Source organism: Globicephala melas, chromosome 5 (genome assembly GCF_963455315.2).
Source record: "Globicephala melas chromosome 5, mGloMel1.2, whole genome shotgun sequence".
Taxonomy (NCBI): Eukaryota; Metazoa; Chordata; class Mammalia; order Artiodactyla; family Delphinidae; genus Globicephala; species Globicephala melas.
Window position 1 is genome coordinate 37875780 of NC_083318.1, and position 16589 is coordinate 37892368.

The window sequence follows — 16589 nt, forward strand, 5'->3', positions numbered from 1 at the left end:
TGGCCTGGGAGCCAGTGAGGCACGTCCCCACCACTCGGGCTCCACTCGGCTCCGGGGCCTTCTCGGAGCCCGTTTCCTCAGTGCTCTCCCTGCCCTGGATCCACACGTGTGCTGCCTGCTGCTGACTTTCTGTCCAGGCGGTAATCAAACACGCCACTTCCTCCTGTCACCCGGGGGCCCGTTTCACTCCCACCCGAGGCAGCGAGCTCCGCGCAGGCGGGTCTTCTGTGTCTGCGCTCCCCGCCGGGCGGCGGCCATCCTGGACACGCGGCAGGGACTCGGAGGCACGTGCAATGGGACAGAAGGGACGAGGTCAGTCCTTCTCCCCCACCTGAAGGGGACGCACAAGGGGCCCTTCTGCACATGACTGGCAGCAGATCATTCTGCGTGAAACTCAGCACTCAAATTCAACACCTCCCAACCTGGTCTATACTCTGTTCAAGGAGATGAGTCCACTGATCCTGTGAGTGGAAGCAGAGCAACGTCAAACTGCTATAAACACTGCGCTCCCTGGAGTTTAACTTTATATAAATCATTTTTTCCAAATATATATATACACACACACACACACATATGTGTATGTATACACATATGTGTGTGTGTGTGTATATAAAATATATATATTAGTTCTGGAATTTAGGGACTGGGTATTTTAAAAAGCAAGCCCCAAACTTGCCCTTGTAGCAAATCTGCTGGCTGCTTCTGGCAGTGGAGGGGCCTCTGCCGGGAGGCTCACTTGCCAAAGCTGTTTTACAGGGAAGTGATCCTGGGCGGTTCAGAATATGAACAGGCTCCTTCATAGCCACTGGGAGGAACCTTCCCAGACTACATCTAGGTGATGCAGGCCTAGAGTTAAGAATGTATCAGGTTCCCTCCTTCTGGAATACCCTTCTGAACGGCCACATCACTGCATGCTTTTAACTGTGGAGAATTTCCTCTCCAAGGTGTGGCAATCGGATGTGTTGAAAGAAAATAGATAAGAAACACTCTTTTCTACCAGCTTAAGTGCCATTATGCTGGGTTCACAAAACAACTTTTAAGGAAATAAAGTGAATGACAGCCGTGGCTCCAAGTGGAAGGTCAGCAAGGGTCTGATACCTGCTTGGTGTTAATAAAGGTAGATGCCACACAATTTAGGTCCAGCAGCCTGAACCAGGCTAAGCCTTTCTTACTTCCATGCAGTAAAACCTTTAGTGGCTGCCTATTATCTCCACGACACAGCCTGGCTTTCAAGGCCTTTCAATCAATAAATGACTTACTGAGCACCCACTACATGCCAGGTACTGTGCTAGGCCAGGACATAGCAGGTTAGGGTGGCTGCTCGCTGGCTGGCTCCCAATGCACCATTAGCACCAAAGGGCAGAGAAGGCCAGGATGGGAGCGCTATTTAGGAGGGGCCCCTGCCACATGGCAACATCTAAACAGAAACATAAAGCAAGACAGGGAGCGAGCCATGCAGCTATTTGAAGAAAGAACATCCAGACAAAGGGCACAGCAATGCCCGTGTCCTGAGACCCATCTGGAGCGTGCTCCACGGAGAGCACAGAAGCCGGGGTGCCTGGAGCCCGCGGGAGAAGGTGAGCAGTGAGGTGAGATCAAAGGTGCAAGGCTGGACAGCAAGGCCCTATCAGCCTCGGTGGGTCGGGGAGAGCAAAGGAGCAACTTGAGCTCATATTTTAATACAACTGGCCCAGCCGTGGTGCTGAGAGCAGACTAGAGGAGGGCCAGGGTGGAAGACCAGTTTGGCCTTTTGTTTTTGCAATCCAGGCGAGAGAGCATGGTAGCTTGGATGAGTAGTTCTGTCAGATTCTTAAGTCTTTGAATGTAGAGTCAATAGGATTCACTGAAGAACTAAATACGGCATTGAAGGGGGAACTAAAGAGAAGTCCAAGGTTGGGGCCTGACCAGCTGGGGAGTGGCATCGCTGTTCTGGGGACAGACACATGGGAAACCCAAATATGGTTTGGGCACATTAAGTATGAGCTGCCAATCAGACATCTGCTGGACATTCCACGATCTGGTCCCCTCCTCCCTTTCATGTCTCTTCTCTACTGTGAGCCTGTATTCCAACCAGATCACCTTCCTTCCTATTTCCGGAATGTTCATTAGATTCATGTCTTTTTCCCAGGGGTACTCTGCCCTAATTAAAAATGTACCCACCTTTACTCAAGTACCAGTGGCCCACCCCCATTGAACAAAAGCCTAAATGCCTGATGTATGTCCAGAACAGAGAGGAAGGAACACATCGGCATCCCAGTGGTGGCCCTGTAGAAACTTACAAATAGATGGGAAAGGAAAGCAGATGCGCCCTCAAAAGAGAATGGTAAACTCTGGAGTACTGGTAAGAATAGAAAGCTCAGAAGAACAAGCAGAATGGGTTCCACAAGTCAGGGAATGCCTCCTGCAAAGAGGGTGCTTGTCTGTGGCTGTAAACAGCTTCTCCGCTGGAAGCAGCTCCCGTTACTGGCTACCTTCACCTCGCGGAGCCTGACCCCAGTTCTGAGCAATGGGTCTACTGCAGGCGGGGCAGGGTATAAAGGAGATGCTGAAGGTTAAGAACCTTTCATGGTACCAGACACACAGTAGGTCTTCATGTGAGGTCTCCCATCTGGAAGTGAGTGGAGCCTGCCACGATGTGTGTGTGACTTGTTAGGGACAAACCCAAGCATTCATTCCACTGCACTGTATCCCTGAGAATGCTTTCGCCCATTTTATTTGACAAACTACAAGTGAGTATCTATCTACTAAGGGCCATCTCAACTTTTATTTTCTCAATATCTCAGGACCTCTCTGGAGACCTCCAGATCTTTATGATCTAAGTCCTTGGTGATGTTTCCCCCAGTTCTGAGCAAGGCGGGATACACTTTCTAGGAATCCGTATCTAGAAGAGGAGCTGTTAGCACCTTCAAGGCACATTCACACCCACCCACCCCTCTTCTGCGAGGTGCTCAGCCATCCTGGGCAAGGGAGAACTGCCAAATGGCGCTCTGTCTCCCAGCAGACTGCTTGGCTTGACCAGAGAGATGGGGGCAGAGCCAGAAGTACCTCATTCCACACAGGGGCCTCTCCTCTCACAGACAAGGAAACCAAGGCCCACAGAGCCCCTTCATTCCCTCAGCCAGCCCTGAGGTTCCTGAGAACACGGGCATCTCAAAAGCGACAGTTCCAACCCCCCAAGGGTAATCATGCACAACACATGCAAATTTAAGTTGACATCCCTTGGGGGCATCGCCAATCAAAATCACCCACCTACAAACTGTGCACAAGGCCCCACCCCAAGCTCAAGAGAAACCCCCCATACACCCCCAAATGGTCATGTTGGTACCTCTGGCTTCCATACCCCACCCCACCACTCAGCTGAAGCAGGCAGAAGAAAGATTTCTGCGTGCCGTCCTAGCAGCCGGGAGACTGACCAGCAGACTGGGTCATTTCAATGATTACAGAGCAGTAATAGAAAATTTCCAGGATTTCCCAAGGAGTGGGCTCTAGAAAAATTCTCAGCCTGGGTACAGGATGCCCATGCAGATGATTCATGGGAAAACACTGGTTCCTGATTTTGCACTGGGGCTCAGATTCGTAGGCGGAAGATCAGGCTGAAATGCAGAGGCCTGGCTGTGAGTCCGGGCTCTGCCACACTGGGGGGACCCTGGATGTGAAATGATTACACACGAGTGCCATTTAACCAGTGCTGGGTGTCTGCCAGGCATGCTGGGCTGGAGGGATGTAGCATCTCACTCAGGGGGCCCAGGCAGACGGGGGAAGTGGAGGGGAGCCTCATCTCGTCACCTCCATTTTACAGATGAGAAAACTGGGACTCAGCGAGGCCAAGTCACCAATCACCCCAAGGTCAAGGTCCCACCCCTCGAACCCAGAGCCCTTCTTCTCTTGAACTGAACTAATCTGAGCCTCAGCTTCCCCACGAAGAAAGAGAATTGGGCCTGTATAAATTCGAAGGTGTCTTCCTGGGCTTCCTAGGTGTCTTCCCAAGGCTGAGGGGGCGTGGCGTCCTCTCCCCAGGCCGCTGAGCAGCCGGTGAGGTGGTGGAAGGGGAAGAATTCACCCAGGAGCTGCGCTCAGGGAAGGAACTAGCGCTTGGTGGGGGAAGCGGATAGGTACTCACGTCGATGTTCCTTAGGATGACGCACTTTCCATTGGTGTAAAGAAAATTGTTGCCCCTGGGGTCGCCGCCGATGATTTTGGAGACACCCCTCTCCACCTGGGGGAGGCTGGCGAACACCTTCTCTGCAGAGACACAAACGCAGCAGGGCACATGAGGGGCAGCCCCTGCCTCGGCCCCCCGCCGGGCTGAGGACAGACAGCAGGGGAGGGAAGGGGAGGGGGAAAAGGAGAGGGGCCCTGGGCCGGTCTCAGCCGGTCACCTGTTGCCTCTACCCGGAGGGGCGGTCGCCACTTTGAAGGAGCGCAGGGGACGGCGCGACTTCCTGGTCCGCGCTCTCTACCAGGCCCTTCAGGGATGCGGGGGCTCCACGGGGCTCCGACCGCATCGCCAACTTTGGGGCGTCCCCCTGGCCGGGGATCGCCGCGCGGTGCCCCTGAGGGCGGCGGGTCGCTCACCGGCTTGCGCCCGCACCCCTCCCCCGCGCCCCGGGGACCCCTCCAGGCCGCCCGCTCCTCGCGCCCCGCCGATGGCCGAGGGGTCCAGGCAGGGCCGGAGCCCATCCCGGGGGCACCGGGCCGCGGCACTTACTGATCTCGTACGGCATCTTTGCCCACTTGTTACCGCGCAGCGCTCGCCGAGAGCCTCCGGGGCCGCGCGCGCCGAGAATCAGACGGGGCCGAGGCCGAGCCGGGGACAGGGGCCGAAAGGCGGCGCCGGGCGTGCGGTGCGCGGAGGGGGCGGTCCGAGGCCGGGTCTCCGAGGCCGGCTCGCGCCCTGCCCTGCGCGCTGCCGCTGAGGACGCGCCGAACCCGGAAGCGCGGCCCCGCGCGCGGCTCGCCCCCAGCTTTGACCATATATAGTCAAGCGCTCAGCTCGGAGGCTGCGGCCCCGGCGAGCCTGCGCGGACCTGGCCGCGCCCCTCCCCCCGCGCGGGCCCCGCCCAGGCACCCCGCCCCCGGAAGTGACGTCACTCGAGGCCCTGTGAAAGGGCGGGGCCAGCCGCGCTGGGCGTCAGAATGCTCTTGGGAACTGGTGGGCGAGGTTTGTGAGGTTGGGGGTCACTGGGGAAGGTTGGGGTACTCGAGGTTGCTTCTTGCTGAAGTTTTGCGGGTGCTGAGAGCAGCGGAGCGCTCCGGGGAAGCGTTTTTCCTGCCTGTGTTTGCGTAGCGGGCGTTCCCGAGCCGCCAGCCTTCCGGCCGGGTGGGCGCCTGCTGTTTGCAGAAGCTGTGAGGCGCCAGCTTGGGATTTGTAAACATAGGAGAGTGCTTTTTCTTGCTTTCTTTTTAAAGCGAGACTAACTGGGAGTCGCCCTTCCTCGAAAAAAGCAGCCGGCAGGAGGAACTTTAGGGATGTACCTTGCAGGGCCGGGCTCTCTCAATACTTCCTTTTAGAAAGCTAGGAAGCCATAGAGCAAAGGGAATGTACGTTCGAAGAAAAAACTAGAGCTCATTTTCTAATGAAGAAAGCAGAAGGGAAAGGGAGCTTCCACTTGTAAGATCGAGGCAGCGGCTCGTTGCGAGGGGAGAAGCAAGGGTTCTGAGGTGTTATTAATACTTTGAACCTCACCTTTCAGCAGGGGCTGGGGGCTGTCTTTCCATCGGAATTGGGGGGAGGAGGGTAAATGTGAGAATATGCTAAAGGGCCTGAAGCCCAAACTAGAAAACCTCGGGGTGATCCTTGACTTTATCTAATCCACTGGGAAATCCTGTTCGCTCTATTTTCAAACTGCATCCAGGTTCATTTTTTGCGTCCTGCACTTAATAGGCCTGCAGAGCCCTGAAGTCTTACTTGGGTTAACTCAGGTATTTCCTATCTGGTCTCTTGGCTTTTGCTCCCCGACCTTCACCTTAGTCCGCTCTCCCGACTGCAACCTGTTGGTTTCAAAATTGAGGATGAAATCTGTTCCTCAGCTTAAAACTTGTAGGTGCTTGGAATCTCAAAATTCAAGCCTAAGGGATTAACATGGCCTGCTGGGCCCTGTGTGATGCGTTCCATGAGACTCCATCGTACTCTCCTTTGCCTTCAGCTCTGCTCCCCCTTTCTTGCTTTCTGCAGCACCCCAGCTTCCTTGGTACCCCAGGAATGCCCCAGGCTTGCTCTTGCACCCGCGGGGTCCCCCCCACCTCTGTTCGCTACCTGGAATTACTCTGAAAAGTACTTAAATGCTCTGCTCGCATCATCTTTTTCAGTGAAAGTCCCCTACCCTGACCACCTTATTTTGAACTGCAACCTTCCAGCCCTTGCAAGTGCATTCCTGATTCTCTGTTCCCTATTCTTGTCAGGAGTGTGTCCCTGGCACAGGGTAGATGGGAAGGTAGTTTTGTGAATTGAAGGAGCCTAGAAATGTTGTGTCTTTGTACATAAGGGTGAGATTTCTAAAGCAGAAATGAAAAACAAGTGTTCTCCAGGTGGGAGCTGTAATTAATTATTCTGAGAAACCAGGATTTAATTATTACCCTTATTGGGACTGGGTTAAGAGCAGGTGTGATAACTTAAGTTCATTCCTAGGGCATCTATGTAATGCAAGGACTGACTTGAAAGTAAAACTCAGGCCTCAGCCTCAAGCCCTTATGCATGTAGGTAAAGCCTCATTGGACTTGGTGAAAATGAGACTATAAAGCAAACTTACTTAGAATTAAGTTCCAAACCCCTGGCAGGATACTAGGCTCTATGGCTCTTTTAGCTTACAAGTAAATTAGGTTGGTCTGGGGGCTTGAGAAAAGTTTGGGTGCGGTGGGGATGCTGGCCTTTATAAAACATAAGTCGCAGACAGTGTGACTTGTGACTTGGCAGGGAGTTGCGGCAGCTGGAAGGAAGAGGGATGCAGGGTGCTTTTCTCTGGGGTGATCCTGGTCTGGTTGTTTCAGCTGTAAGGGCTCTGATACTTGAGCTGTGGCTAGCTGTGTTTCCAGCTCTCCTCGGTTTCTCCTACTCACCCACGCCTTTAATACAACCACCTAACAATGTGACCTTGGCCTCCAGTGGGGACCCTGAAACGACTGTACTCTGGTGACTCACTGCTGTGTCAGTCCAGCCACTTTTGAGACCCTCACTTCTGAAACTGCCTTCTGGCACGTCGGGAATGTCCCAGAGAAGCCGCCTAGGACCAAACCAAAGCGAATGAGACCGGACTCATTTGGGGGGGGTCCCTTCCTGCAGTGACCAGTGACCCCATCTCTCTAGCTGCACTGGTCAGAAACCTTATCCACCCATTCTCACCCGCACGTTCAATCCTTCACCAAATCTGATCTAGCCTGGCTCTCAAGCTGCTCTTTCACCGAGTCTTTCAGCTCTGCCACTGGCACAGCGCCTGCCTTGGGGCTACTGCACCTGTTTCCGGGCCTTCCCTGACACCCCAGTTTAATGGACACCCCAGAGTCCATTCAACTGAATTCTTAAACTGTATGTAAGCAGCATTTAACATTTGTTGCTGTGCCTGCTGGATTAATCCAGCTTGCTTACCCCTGCCCCCGCTGTAAACATCATGAGAACGGGGACCATGTTTTTCCAATACTTAGTGAAGGGCCAACCAGACAAGCTAAAAGAAGCTGCTGATTCTCATCCTGGAGAGAATGAGCCCCAAGAGCATCACATGACTTTGCACTGAATTCCAAAGCACGTAAAATAGTGTCTCTTAAAAACATGCACTTTGGGGCAACTCCTTAAGTCTTTCTCCAGGAAAACTCCTAGGCTGCCTTTGGGGAAACTGGTTGCAGTTACCTGAATTGGGTAACTCGGAGGAAACCCTTAGTCTGGCTCTAGATGTGTGTATGAAGAGGCTTTACCTTTGCCTCCTTTGGTTCTGCCAACTGCTTTGTAGTGAAAACGAGGGCTCAGGATGTGCGGCCCTACGGGAATCTGCCTCAGCCCGTGTTGCCTCCTCCATAAATTGGGAGTCTATACAGGGAGTCTATACAGAGCTTTGGGGAGAAACAAAGGAGCAGCTGGACAGGTGTTCTGAACTTCTGCTTGCTCACTTTCAACACTCGTGTTCTCACGTCAGGCTCTGAGGAAAGGGATCTCCTTCCTGTTCGAGTGTGCTGGGCCCCTGCAAAAGGGCTCCATGGCAAGTGCTGCAATGAGGAACAGGGAGCAGGGTGGGCACTGCTCCCTCCAGGAGCTCAGGGTTGGACTGGCCCACCTCTTGGAAGGGGATGTCGGGATGTGCTGTGCACTAGGGTAACCTCCCTATTACTAGCCCTGCTCCTCTAGGAATCTTACTTTTTCCTGGGTCCTTCTCTGTAACGTGTAAGCAAGCTCAGGTAAGCCACACTCAGGAAGCATCTCTATAAAGTGTCCCTGGAAGCGATCACCTCTGTCTCTCCTACCTTAAGCCAGTCTTACTGCCATCACCTTCAATCTGCAGACCCTCACTTCCAGATTCCCCGATAATTGAGCCCAGGTTGGATCAAGGGTCCCTCTGTTGCTGAACCAGTTTCATTCACCTGATGAGTACAGCAAGCCAAATGCTGAGACGCTGAGGTTTGTAGCTGAGAAATGACTTATTCAGGAGGCCCCCAAGTGAGAGAAGACTGGAGAACGAACCTCAAATCTGGCTCCCTGAAGGTGAGGGGCTTGGCATACTTATGGGTGAAGAGTATAGGGTGGTTGGATATGCAGGGGAAGGTGATTGGAGGCAGGAAAAGAGGTAATCGCTGCTCTGCACGTGTATCTGAGTTGCATGGTTCACGGGACTCGTGTTCAGAAAATGGCAACATTAACATGATCTGAGGGTGTTTTTGGCCCTGTGACGGCAAAAGGTCATCCATCAGACACTCGTGCAGGCCCAGTTGAATGGTCAGTGGTCTCGACTGGTTTGAGCTGGGCCAGGACTAGCTCCAAGTTCCTGAAAAACACTTAGGCAACTCTTCACTATTACGACCCATGTGTCAGCTGTTATCTATATGGGGCAGTTAAAGGCATCTCTTGATAAGTCTAGGCTCCGTGAAACTTGGAGGGGATGTAATTTGCAAGAACAATTACAGCAAGCTTGATGAGTAAAGGCAAGTTACAACTTATTCAAGCAAGTTACAGTACAGTTTAATGGATCTAGTCCTCAGTTTCACAACCATAGTCCAATTAGCTATGAACTGGGGTGGTGAAGGCGCATGGGGCAAACTTAGCTACATGGTACCCACCTTGTGTCCTGGAAACCTGGGGTGGGGCATGGGGCTGCCCTCCTAGAAGGGAGAACTATTGAGGGCCATGACAGCAAAAGCTCTGCTTTTGTCCTCCACACCTTTGTCAGAGGATAAATAATGCAAAACCCTGACCCGCCTATATAAACCTATGAGTGTTAACCTCTGTAAGTTCTTCCAAGGCAAGAGCAAGAAGTGAATTCTTACCTCCAACCCTGTGTGTGAGCTTGTTACTGGGTCCCTCCCTGGGCTGCTCAATTGAAGACAAGAAACAGTATTTCACAGGCTGGCAGGGCTCTGGGCTTTGCAAACAGGTGAGTGTCTAACACCTCTAACTAGTTCTGTAAGAGTTTGCAATTCCTTGCAAGCTATGAAACCTTGCATACAAAACTTTCCCCTTTGAGGTTATGTCCAGTGGATGTACTTCTGAGAACTTAGTAGCACTGCATAACTTCGGCCTAGATTTAATAAACATAGCTCAGGGGATATATCCTCCTTACTCAAGTTACTGGCCTATCCTCATTTCTTTAAGCCATCACCGCATAGACAACAACCTCCATTATCTGATCCTTCTAAGATCCAGGAGAGGAGCCCCGCACACCTGGTTTCAGAGACTTGGGCCTAAGTACTTCACTCACTCCTCCCCGCAGGGCAGCAGTCACTCCATTCCCCTGCTCCCCTTTGCTTTTTGCACAAAGAACTCCCATGAGTCATACAACTAACACAGCCCCACTTGCCTTTCCGCTGCTGCCTGAGACTCAGCATGGTGGCTGAAGTGCCCTGAGGACAGGTGACAGAGTCCTGTCCTCACCCCAGCCTCCCTGGTTCCCTTTCTGGAACAACAGACTTCTGCCCCTGCACTCACTTTCTGTGAGTCAGGTACTGGTTTTTTTGCATGCTCTTGGGTAGGGTTATGACTTGGCCCAAGTTCAAAAGCAAGGGTCACAACCAGGATTCAAACTTGGGTCTGCCTTCTCCAGAGCCCAAGCTGTTCTAAGCACATGAGAAAGGGCTAAACTGGACAGACCAACACTTGTCAGCCTTAGTTGTGTTCTTGAATAGGCAACTTACTCGATCGTGTTCCAAGAAATGGTAGAAACCAGTAGCTCTTTCAGGCAAGTTCAAGGATGACGTCAATTATACTTCATTTGAAAAGGTTTGCCCTTTTTGGGCAAATATTCAGAATCAAAGTGCTTCTGCCTCTCAATCCTGATGCCAGATGACCCAACAGTCTCTGGCTGGATGTGTGGTCGGTTGTGATGCTGGGCTCTGGGCACTGTTCTGTCCGGGTGGCACCCAGGAAGCAGGCACTTGGCTGCAGGATCTCTTGGCATCCTGTGTTACTGTGGAGTGTCTGGTCTGAGAGTCATGCTGGTGCCCTTGGTGATGACATGGAGCCTTGGGTCAAGGGGGCTTCGCTTTCTGCAGAAGGCTTCCCAGGTGTGTCCTTGCATTCTAGTCTGGTCAGCACTTGGGTCATTCTCCCTGGCCACTGCAGGCATGGAAAAATTCTGAGTCTCCATAACTGAGTGCAGGGTGTCTTCAAGTCTCAATTCTGCAGAAGTGGCTCCAACCCCTGCCCCAGATAACTGAGGATCTCGGACTGCCCAAACATTCTAGAAATTCATCCTGGCTTCTGCCAACACCTACTCTAGGCCAGTGCCTCTGACTCCTTGGGGCATCACTGCTGGCCATCTCCAAACCTGCTTCACATATATTGGTTGTTTCTCTAGTCTGCCTCTAAAATGTGAGGAGGCCGAACTCCTCAGCCTGGCTGGCGTGGCCATGAAGTACTTCCGCTTCCAAGGGCAGAGGGAGGGTGGTGTCTGCAGCCCAAGACAGCTCTGCCTCGATGCCCCCAGCTTGAGTCTGGGCTTGGAGAAGGCCCACGTTCCTTGTCCCTGGTTGTGTGGGCTCCAGTCTCTACTGATGGCATTGTTGGGACTGGATAGTAAGGGCCTCTGTATGCAGACAACATGAACTTTGAAGTTTAAGTTGGTAGTTCCAAAGGGAGATTGCAGAGGGTGACGCTGGTGTCAGAGCCTCAGCTTATTTATCTCCAAAGTTAGTGCATTAGGCAGCACCACTAGTGTACGTCTGGGAGTGGTTGGCATCTGGTTTTAATTTCAAGAGGCTTGCAGTCTCCTCTGGCATGTCCATACCATTTAAACCCTATGAACCTTTGGGCTGTAGTTGTCGTTTCTCAGGAGGTTGGCGCATCTGTGTCCCCTTGAACTTCCCAAGACTGGAGGATGCTATGGTGTTGGCCACAGTTGAAGGCTTTAGACATGCTGGGGAGGATGACTGTGGGTCCTTGGGAGGCTTGCTCCTGCAGGATCGAGACTATGTAGGTCAGGCAGCATGACTTCTGCAAGTCAGCCATGCACCCGGTGCCTGCCTGGTGTGCTATGGGTGTTGAAGTGATTCTCAGTTACTGCACCACTAGAAACCAACAGGAAGAGGTCGTTTAATTCCAGGAGTGGTAGAATCAAGAGAAATGTTCCCAGGAACACCACTGTGAACGTCTAAAACTTGGAAATTGTAAGTGCTTAATCCCAGGCAGAGTAAGTGTGGAGTCAGCCATTGAATGGATGTCCGTTTACTTTGTCATGATAGTTCAGGATTGGTTCAGAGGAAGTTTATTTCAACCCTCCCTTGGGTTCCCCACCCTCCAACCACTCCACTATCTAGTGTCAAAATATTGAGTATCACCCTTGATCGTGGGTGGAATTAAGAAAACATACTTAAAGGATGTTTCCAAAAAAATTTTGGCCTGTGTCAACTCATGGGCTCATGTTTGTTAGTTGAAATATCCATTGCATTAATCATGGGCGTTGAAAAGTTAGACACAAATAGAAAACCTAGTGTGCACTAGGCCCTGGAATACTTTCTATCCCTTTGTAAAACTTGAGCTCCTCATGGGGAAGAAGCATAACCTTGCTCAGATACAGTTGTTGGAAGTATATAACTTGGAAGAATAGCATCTTGGGTGTCATCTCTGTAGCTGGAGGTGCTACAGAGACATGGGGCATGAGGTTCCTCACTTTCCTAAGGTGTTGGAATATCTTCTGAGAGAAGTGACCTTAATTGAAACTTACAGTGTGTGGGGTGTATGATGGGGACAGGAAGTAGATAAAGACGTGTAGGCAATGGAATTTCAGGGTGAGGAAAGGAGCCCAGTGATGGCCGATTTCTGGCTTGGGCAATTGGGTGGTAGGTGATCTAGTCACTTAAAAGCTAGGCCACCAAGCAGATGATCTGACAACATGCTTTGCAGTTGTAAGCTTGGGCTTCCAGGGGCCCTGCCATGTGAGGAGTAGAACAGCTTGCGGGTAACCTGGTATCTTTTGGTAGCGCTTAAAACTAACTTCTAAAACACACTGCGTGTTAAACATATAGTGACATTCTTAGAGTTGTGGTTGGACCATAATTTTCATGGAGTAGATGACATCATGCAGCTAAATCTCCCATGACTGTTGAAAGATTTAGTTCCTCAGGTCCATGGAGAGTCCCAGCTATGGATGTGGGGGAGATGTACATGTGGGTCCATGGTCATTAACACTAATAGATGAAGAGTTTTCAGGGTAAGAGCATTGTTGGGCGCACTGTGCTGGGCAGTGGTCTTTGGCTGTGTCATGATAACTACCGGCAGCTAGAAGAACCAGTTCTCCTTGAGTGCCCTGAGGTGGGCCCTGGGACATGGTCCTGAGAAAAAATGAGTACCTTCTGTCTTGCATTGTCCCCACTTGATACAAACATCTAAATTTAGAAGGCACAGCTGTCTAACATCTCAACCTGGACAGAAAGAACTGTCTTTAACTTTAGAGGATGTAGAGTCCCAAAATTATTTCCCATAAAGCTACATCTGATTAGGTGGCAAATCAACCAGTTCCTTCTACGGCTGACTCGTTAATGATGATGAGCTAAGTTATGCTCAGTGTAAAGGGAATTGGCTGAGTTAATAGTGCTGGGGGCTTCCCTGGTGGCGCAGTAGTTGAGAGTCCGCCTGCCGATGCAGGGGACACGGGTTCGTGCCCCGGTCCGGGAAGATCCCACATGCTGCGGAGCGGCTGGGCCCGTGAGCCGTGGCCACTGGGCCTGTGCGTCCGGAGCCTGTGCTCCGCAACGGGAGAGGCCACAACAGTGAGAGGCCCGTGTACTGCAAAAAAAAAAAAAAAAAAAATAGTGCTGGGATAGCACATAAGACTTTCAGTGTCGATAAGTGAGCTCCAGACTAAGGGGGTGGGTATCTTGGCCATAAAAATACTTTCATTCCCATGGCAAATTAGATCACTAACATGACAACAAGTAAGACATTTAAATGAAACAGCAATTCTTGATCATCAGCAGCTGTGCACACAACTCAGTTTAGGTAGGTTTGGTTTTGTTTATGTTCAATTCCAGGTTAGCTCAAAAGAATCAAGGTACCCAAGCTTGAATCTGGCCCTGTGGACAGGAATCTAGACTGTTTCAGATGATCCTTTATTGGATGGAACGTACAAACGAGTCTCGGCCTCACGGATGTACTGTGACACAGGATATTTCTAGCTTCTTGCCTGTCTTGCTTTGCCAACTGTCTATCCAACTTCTATAAATGGTAGAATAGTATTTTGAGACTTCGAGCAGATAGTAGATAACGGTGCATTGTAAACTGTAAAATTACTCTCCGAGCGTGTGGCAAAATCAACACTGACTACACATCTATTAAGTTTTTACTATGTTCCAGACGCTGTGCTGTGTGCCCCAGATAAATCAGCTAAATGTCTGATTCTGCTAGGCTGTGTAAGGACTGCTAAGGTCGGTCTGGTGTTGGAGACAAACTGCACTGGCGAGGGTTTTATCCTGCAAATGAGATTGGATTACTCGTGGGGAGATAACAGGAAGGTAGTCTGTAACCAATGGAAGAGTCTGAATTCAGATGAGCAGGGCAGCTCCCTACCTCTTATGACCTGTGAGGATCTCTTAGGGGAAATGGCTTTGGAGCACAGCATCACTTTAGGGGTTACAGTATGCAAATTGAGGCAAACCTTTTGAGGCTTTTTGGCAGGGAAACCTCACCAGACTCCTGCCTGAGTGCCTGTCACGGTCTTCCAGGCCCTGGCTTCTGGCTTTCTCGGTGCTGGATCCGTGACTGCACTGAGTCCTGCAGTATACTTCTCCTCCTGTAAACTCACCCAATCCAGGCCTCCTGTATGTGGGATGGACCTTTGGTGCCCAAATCCAACCTTCAATTCCTTGCCCTTGAGGTTTCTAGAAGGCAGTGCCCTGCAGGAACTAATGACACATAGATGAGCCCCTTTTGTAATGGCGAAGCTCTGTGGGGAGAACTTGTCTCAGACTCTGGGCTGGTATGGCATTAACTTCTCACCAGGGGCCTTGTTTTCATGATCCAGGTGAAGCTGGAGGCCAGCCTGTAAGAACGAGCTTCCGGGGCTTCCCTGGTGGCGCAGTGGTTGGGGGTCCGCCTGCCGATGCAGGGGACACGGGTTCGTGCTCCGGTCTGGGAAGATCCCACCTGCCGCGGAGCGGCTGGGCCCGTGAGCCATGGCCGCTGAACCTGCGCGTCTGGAGCCTGTGCTCCGCCAACGAGAGAGGCCACAACAGTGAGAGGCCCATGTACCGCAAAAAAAATAAAAAAAGAACGAGCTTCCTGGTGTGGCTGTGAGGGGCTGCTGGCGTTCGCTGCTCTGGATGCTCCTTGGCGTAGACGGGGGCTGACGGAGTACGGCTCTGTGTCCGTGCTGGCTGAAGTTTAGCAGCTCTTATGGCTATGACTGGCTTTAACCTGCATGGGTGTGTGGACTCAGAACAGCTGGAGTATCAAACGTGGCCTTGACTAGTGTCCTGAGGTGCTAGGCTCCATCTGGGTTTAAAACAGAAAAGGAGTTTAATCTGACTCACTTGAGGCACACTTGTTTGCAACCTCAGTCTAAGCAGAGCTCAGGATTGGAGCAGATTTTCCTTGTCGGGGTCTAAAGAGGCTTGAAAGCAGGTAGTGACAGGAGGACACAGCACCAGAGCTTGTGACCCAGAAAGGAGCCCAGCTGGCTGTCATGTACTGAATGAGTCTCTGTGATGCCTTGGTTGGCCCCCTCTTGCTGGGACCGTGCTCAGTAGGGAAACTCAGACTTATTAAGATGGTGTGGGATGGAAGGAGTGTGGCGTAGTGAGCTCTACAGAGCCCTCCAGATGGTGATCCTAGTGAAATAGACCCCTGAGCTTAGAATTCATCCAGAAAAACCTGCTCAGGGATACATCGCTGGCTGACTTTCAGAGCCTGCTCTCTGCGAGCCAGAACAGATGAGCAGATCAGGAGCATAGAGGCTCCACCCTTAAGTCTTGGCCTCCCCGGCCCAGGATTTGACTGTCCCCTGTCCTGAGTAGCTGGGGAGCTGATTCAGTTGTCTCAGGACCCCATTGAAGCAAACTATCAATCTCAGAGTAGCAGATGTTTATACCCTACATGTGCTAAGCTTCTTCAGACCCTGCCTGTCATGCAGGGGTTGCTAGGCTTGGTGATAAGAACCGATAGGCTATGGGGGCCTGGCTGTGGAATTCAAAGAAAACAGAGCCCTGCTGGATCTTTCGTTAGCATACAGATGCCTGAGCTGGGGGATGGAGTCTTGGTCTGGGTATATGATTCCGGCTCCAGTTTCAATCCTATTTGGACGAAGACCCTACGAACTCATGCAGTAACTCGGATTCAGTGGTTCCTTATCCCATAGGAGATGGAGTAACTGTCATTGGAGAAATTCCCTGAAAGTCATCCATGTGAACAGCCTTAAGTGAGCACTCGTCCCAAAACACACCCGAGAAAACACCAGGACTATAGGGAATGTGGGGCTAGTGGTCCCATGGGAGTGACTCTCCAAACGCAGTAAATGTGGGGGCACCTTGGATGCTTATCCTTTAGGATACATGTGATTATCCACCTTGGAGAATAATCCTGTCGGTTCCCATCTCGCTACATCCTTTGGGGAAAAATTGGCTCACACTGGAGAAAAACCTCATCCGCTCACTGAACATAATGAGTCCTCTCCTTTCATGTGTGTCCAAAGCCTCACTGGAGGGCAAAGGGGATCCACGTGGAGGTACCGTCAGCCTTTCAGTTAGTGTGAATCCTGCTGCACAAACCTCACTGGGGTTTAACGTTTCGCTCTCGTTTGCTGCAGATAAGTTGGTCTGATTCAGCATGGAGATTTTTTTGCGAGACAGTGATGAAAATCCTATTAAATTTTAATGGTCCGAAATGCCGATCCTCTACAACCCCAGGCATGGCCCATTTAGGTGGGCCACGAATCCTAACGTTCAGGTCACAGCATCTATTCTTC

At 51.4% G+C, this 16589-nt stretch overlaps 1 protein-coding gene across 2 annotated transcripts in view; it reads right to left on the reverse strand.

Annotated features, from left to right (window-relative positions):
- The window catches only part of WDR1 (WD repeat domain 1), a 39761-nt gene extending 34841 nt beyond the window's left edge, over positions 1-4920 (reverse strand). The window contains exons 1-2 of one of the 2 annotated variants that reach the window (XM_060299157.2): positions 4709-4920; positions 4121-4242 (exon numbers count right to left, since the gene is read on the reverse strand). In XM_060299157.2, the coding sequence (XP_060155140.1) occupies positions 4121-4242; positions 4709-4724 (138 nt within the window). In that variant the 5' untranslated portion in view covers positions 4725-4920. The remainder of the gene's footprint in view (positions 1-4120; positions 4243-4708) is intronic. The other variant, XM_060299158.2, reaches the window with a different exon arrangement.
- Between the last annotated feature and the right edge of the window lie 11669 nt (positions 4921-16589).